Source organism: Cnephaeus nilssonii (assembly GCF_951640355.1).
Source record: "Cnephaeus nilssonii genome assembly, chromosome: 5".
In the NCBI taxonomy this organism is placed as follows: domain Eukaryota; kingdom Metazoa; phylum Chordata; class Mammalia; order Chiroptera; family Vespertilionidae; genus Cnephaeus; species Cnephaeus nilssonii.
The window spans coordinates 23,056,440-23,061,611 of NC_137076.1; the positions used below are offsets into that span (position 1 = coordinate 23,056,440).

Below are 5,172 nucleotides of genomic sequence, written 5' to 3' on the forward strand. Positions count from 1 at the left end.
CATAAGGAACTGTTGGTCATTGAAATCGGGTCTCAAAAGAACTGTTGGCCCAGAAAGAAACTCACTACAGACTGATTCATTTGCCTGTCAGCATAACCATTATTGCTTGTCTCATTTTCAGTTCTTATAAGTGTATTTTCTAATAGCACATGATCTCACTCATCTAGGGGAAATAATGAACAACACAGACTGATGAATAAGAACAGACCCAGAAACAAGGAGGCATGGATCAGACTGTCAGGCCTCAGAGGGAGGGTAGGGGAGGGTGGGGGTAAAGGGGAGAGATCAACCATAGGATTTGTGTGCATGTATATGAACCTAACCAGTGGTTATTAAGGACAACAGGGGGGTGGGGGCATTCATGGGGAGGGGTGTGTGATGGGATTGGGGGGATGAGGACAAATATGTAATACCTTAATCAATAAAGAAATTAAAAAAATAAAAAAAGAATAAAAAACAAAACAAAACAAAACAAAATCCACGTAATTCTTCACCCAAATAAATAAGGAAACTTATACATGGACATCATATTCCACAGTTTATTTTTTATCTTTACTATTATTTTATTATTGATTTTTTTAGAGAGAGAGGAAGGGAGACATAGATACAGAGGTAGACATAGATAGATAGATAGATAGATAGATAGATAGATAGATAGATAGATGATAGAGAATAGATAGATAGGTAGATAGATAGATAGATAGAAGCATCAATGTGAGAGAGAAAGATTGGCTTCTTGCATGCACCCCACCTGGGATGGAACCCACAACCTAGATATATGCTCTGACCTGGAATCAAACACACAACACTTTGTGGTGTACAGGAGGATGCTCCATCTAACCAGCCATTGGGCCAGGTCAATATTCCACACTTTAATGACGTGCAGCCTGAAAAATATTTTTGTAGAGTAATAAATTGTATGACTGTTTTTTGCTTCATCACATTTAAGGTCATCTCTGACTCTAACCATATTAGATCACTCTATTTATTAAAATATATGTATCCATGCAAACACTTCCTGGAAACATGTATTGAGTAGTCAATTTTTGCCAGTGGCTAAGGTAAGCATGTAGACACACAGTTGAATAACAGAATGAAGTCTATAAAACCAGGAGACCAGCTATAAAACATACTAGCATGTTAAAGTCTACAATATCAAGAAGAGCAGTAAAGGTGGTGCTATAGGAAATAATGATGAACATATAAGTGAAAACTGTGGTCTCAGATTTTCTTCTACAGTAAAATTATGTAAATGACTAGTAGCCAAGTATAGTTTTGTCCCTAGGGGTAGTATAATTCATGACTATTCTTTCAGGAAAACAATTGAAAAATCACTTGTAATGATATATGTAATAAGAGAATAAATTATACTAAAGTAATTCATGTTAACCCATGAGATAAATGAGTATTTCCAATTTCTTATGTTCCAATGACTGGATTAATTTGTGTCAGACTTCTGACTCTGATGCTTGAAACCTGCATTCCTGGGCAATTCTTCAGCCTCGTACAGTTGGCCCTTGAAAAGCTTACCTGCCAAGGAACCTTTGCAGGGCCCTCTTTATGTCATTGTTCCTCAGACTGTAGATGAAGGGGTTCAGCATGGGTGTGACCACAGTGTACATCACTGAGGCTGTTGCACTTGAGTGTGCATTGTGGGTAGCAGCAGAGCTGAGGTAAACTCCAAGGCTTGTACCATAAAATAAGGAGACAACTGAGAGGTGAGACGCACAGGTAGAAAATGCTTTATATTTCCCCTGAGATGATGGGATTACACATATGGAGGCAATGATCTTAGAGTAAGAGTAAATGATCCCAGCAAGGGGACCACCAACTAGCAGTCCAGCTGAAAAGTACATTATAATGTTAAGAAAGTTGTCAGAACAGGCAAGTTGGACCACCTGATTGAGTTCACAGAAAAAGTGTGGGATTTCCAAGTCTGAGCAGAAGGACAGCCTCAACACCATTAAGCTATGTAGCAAGGAAACCATGGCACTCATGATCCAGGACAGCAGAACCAGCAGTCCACAGAGCCAGGAGTTCATGATGACCATGTAGTGCAGAGGGTGGCAGATGGCCACAAACCGGTCATAGGCCATTACAGTCAGGATAAAGTTGTCCAACACTGCAAAGAGTATGGAAAAATACATCTGTGTGATGCAGCCTTCATAGGTGATAACTTTGCTGTGAGTCTGTATATTCACTAGCATCTTGGGGACAGTGGTGGAGGTGAAACAGATGTCTACCAAGGACAGGTTGGAGAGGAAGAAGTACATGGGCGTGTGGAGGTGGGAGTCTGAGCTGACGGCCAGGATGATGAGCAGGTTTCCCAACACAGTGATCAGGTACATGGAGAGGAAAAGCCGAAATATGAGGGGCTGTAGTTCTAGCGCCTGTGAAAGTCCCAGAAGAAGAAATTCTGAAATTTGTGTACCATTGCGTCTTTCCATGTGTTGGAGGTGACTACCAGGAAATTAAAAAAAAAATCAATAACTAATTTTCACATTAGCGATCATTAGTAACTGAGAATAAATGACACATTTATATTTTAGAGTCAGGGAAATAATTTCCATTTCTATTGTGTGATCTAGTCCTCATTAATGTTTCTCTATTGTCATTTCTCATTAGGATTTCCTTTTCTAACATCAACCTGTTCTTTAAACATAATGTATAACTGCTGTTTTACTGAGGATATCGTTCATGCATTTGAGAAATATATATTGACTATTGACCATGTTCTAGGCAATGTTCAGGGTATGGGATGCTTAAGAACAAAATTCTACAAACTAATGATGGAGCAATAATATAATCAAGTAAACATGATAATATAATATGTCCAATGGTGAAGATGCTATAAAGAAAAGTAAATCACATCAAATGGAGAGAGTGAATAGAGGATGTTCTTTCTTATAGAGTTTAGCCAAGACTTGCCAACGGCTGACACTTGAACACACACCTCAATGAAGACTGAGCGAGAGACTAAGAGGGAAAGTGTTTCCCAGGGAGAAGGAACAGCCAGTATAAAGGCGCTGAGGAAGATGGTCACTCAGCTTCCTTGAGTAAGGGCATTTTATATTAAAAACACACATGAGGTAGAAAAGAAATTTTAATTAGATTTGAAAATATTTACCACCCTCTCCCAGCTGGTACAGTGAAGGCCTCACTGCATAAATGTAAACTGACTATGCTGCCTCTGTGGCATTAAGATTTAAGGTACAATGGGTGACCTTTATTTCTCCATCTACATAACTATAGTGACTTTTTTCTCAGCACCCTGTATCTTTGCCTAGAATTTGATCAGTCCTCAATTTATATTTCCCAATTGCATGCCAAAATTTCTCCTTAAAAGTGGAGAATGCATGACCACTGTGGGAAAAGGTTGAGTGTAGAGTAGAAATTCCTGCCAATTGTTCCAATAGAGAAAGTAAATGAGTAACAAATCCAAGAATATATGCAGCCTTGCCAATAATAAAGTAATTAATTCAAACTAAAACTATTTAGTATTCCTCTTCAGACTCATTAAGTACTTGTTTTCATGTGAATACCCAGCATGAGAGAAGATACTGCAATGAATGTCTCACAAATTGCACCTGCAAGGGACCAACTCCCTGACTGGTCAGGATCTTTTCAATAAACACAAAACATGCTCAAATGCACACCATCTTTGAAATTTAATACAAACACTCTCACTACACTGCACTGTTCTCCCCACCTAATTTTCTATTACCTTCTTCCCCCAAAATAAATCTCAGATATGTTTTAATTTTACTGCAATCATTTTATGCATCTCACTCATTCTATAGTGTCATACAACTTGACTCCCATTCTTATCACTTCATTGTCAACTATGGTCCTTATAATGCAGATTCCAACAAACACATCTTTCTTACTGTGTTACCTAAATTAATTACAAATTAATTCCTTAACCCAAAATGCCAACACAGTGAGCTCTTACACTGTTTGGGCTCTCAGGTGACTCAGGTTAAAATTCTCAGGTTCAATCCTCACTGACCCTCTCCTGATGTATCTACTGGCCTCCTAGGCTCACCTGGATGGGTCTCTGAGAAGAAGGTCTCTGTGTGGAAGTCTGAATTGCTCCCTGGATGGTTGATGATGAGACTGAAGCTCTGTCCCCACACGAGACAGCAGGAAGGAGTGAAGCATCAGTCCCTGAACCAGCTTAGGAATCAAAAGCAACAGCCATGTGCTGTCCCCCAGCGTTGTACAAGCTGAGGAATTGCACCAGAGAGGTATTTACAGCTCTCTCCATACCTGCTCATCAGGCACATTTCCCTTGTGTTATTCCAACTTCTAAGCAAATGATTTCCCTTTGGGCCTCTGGAATAAACAGAACAAAATATTCCTAATGATTCTCTAATCCCAGGTGACCAGGTTGTAAGTCAAGAATACTTAGTTTTTATGTCTCTTTGTCTTGATCTCTTCTGCTTTCTAGAGGTCGAAACTCCTACTACCCTACCCCATTCCTGACTTCTCTTTTTCTTCGAAGTCTGATTTGGGGGGACACTGACCTTATGTCTCTGGAAAATTGCTAGTTTCCTTTTCTTTTTTCTTTCTTTTTTAAAAAAATATTTATTGTTCAGATTATTACAGATGTTACTCATTCCCCCAACCCTCCAACTCCCCTCCACCCAGTTCCCACCCTACCCCAGGCCCTCGCCCTCCCACTGTCCTCGTCCATAGGTGTAAGCTCTTTGTCCGATCTCTTCCCGCACTTCCCACAGCCCCTTCCCCCAAGAATTGTCAGTCTGCTCCCTTTCCATGCCTCTGATTCTATTACATTCACCAGTTTGTTCTGTTTGTCAGATTTTTTATTTATTTGATTTTTAGATTCACTTGTTGATGGATATGTATTTGTTGTCACTTTGTTGTTCATAATTGTTTATCTTTACCTTTTCTTTCTTCTTCCTCTTCTTAAAGAATACCCTTCAGCATTTCATATAATACTGGTTTGGTGGTGCTGAACTCCTTTAGCTTTTTCTTGTCTGTGAAACTCTTTATCTGACCTTTAATTCTAAATAATAGCTTTGCTGGGTAGAGTATTCTTGGTTGTAGGTTCTTGCTGTTTATCACTTCGAATATTTCTTGCCACTCCTTTCTGGCCTGCATAGTTTCTGTTGAGAAATCAGCTGACAGTTGTATGGATATTCCCTTGTA

General features: G+C 39.3%; 1 protein-coding gene across 1 annotated transcript; it reads right to left on the reverse strand.

The window, feature by feature from the left end:
* Window positions 1-1,526: 1,526 nt before the first annotated feature.
* LOC307100186 (olfactory receptor 7A5-like) lies at window positions 1,527-2,447 on the reverse strand (the record flags this gene model as incomplete). The annotated part of the gene is made up of 1 exon (XM_079772538.1): window positions 1,527-2,447. One exon carries the CDS (start codon window positions 2,445-2,447, stop codon window positions 1,527-1,529), a length of 921 nt encoding a protein of 306 aa, XP_079628664.1.
* Window positions 2,448-5,172: the final 2,725 nt, after the last annotated feature.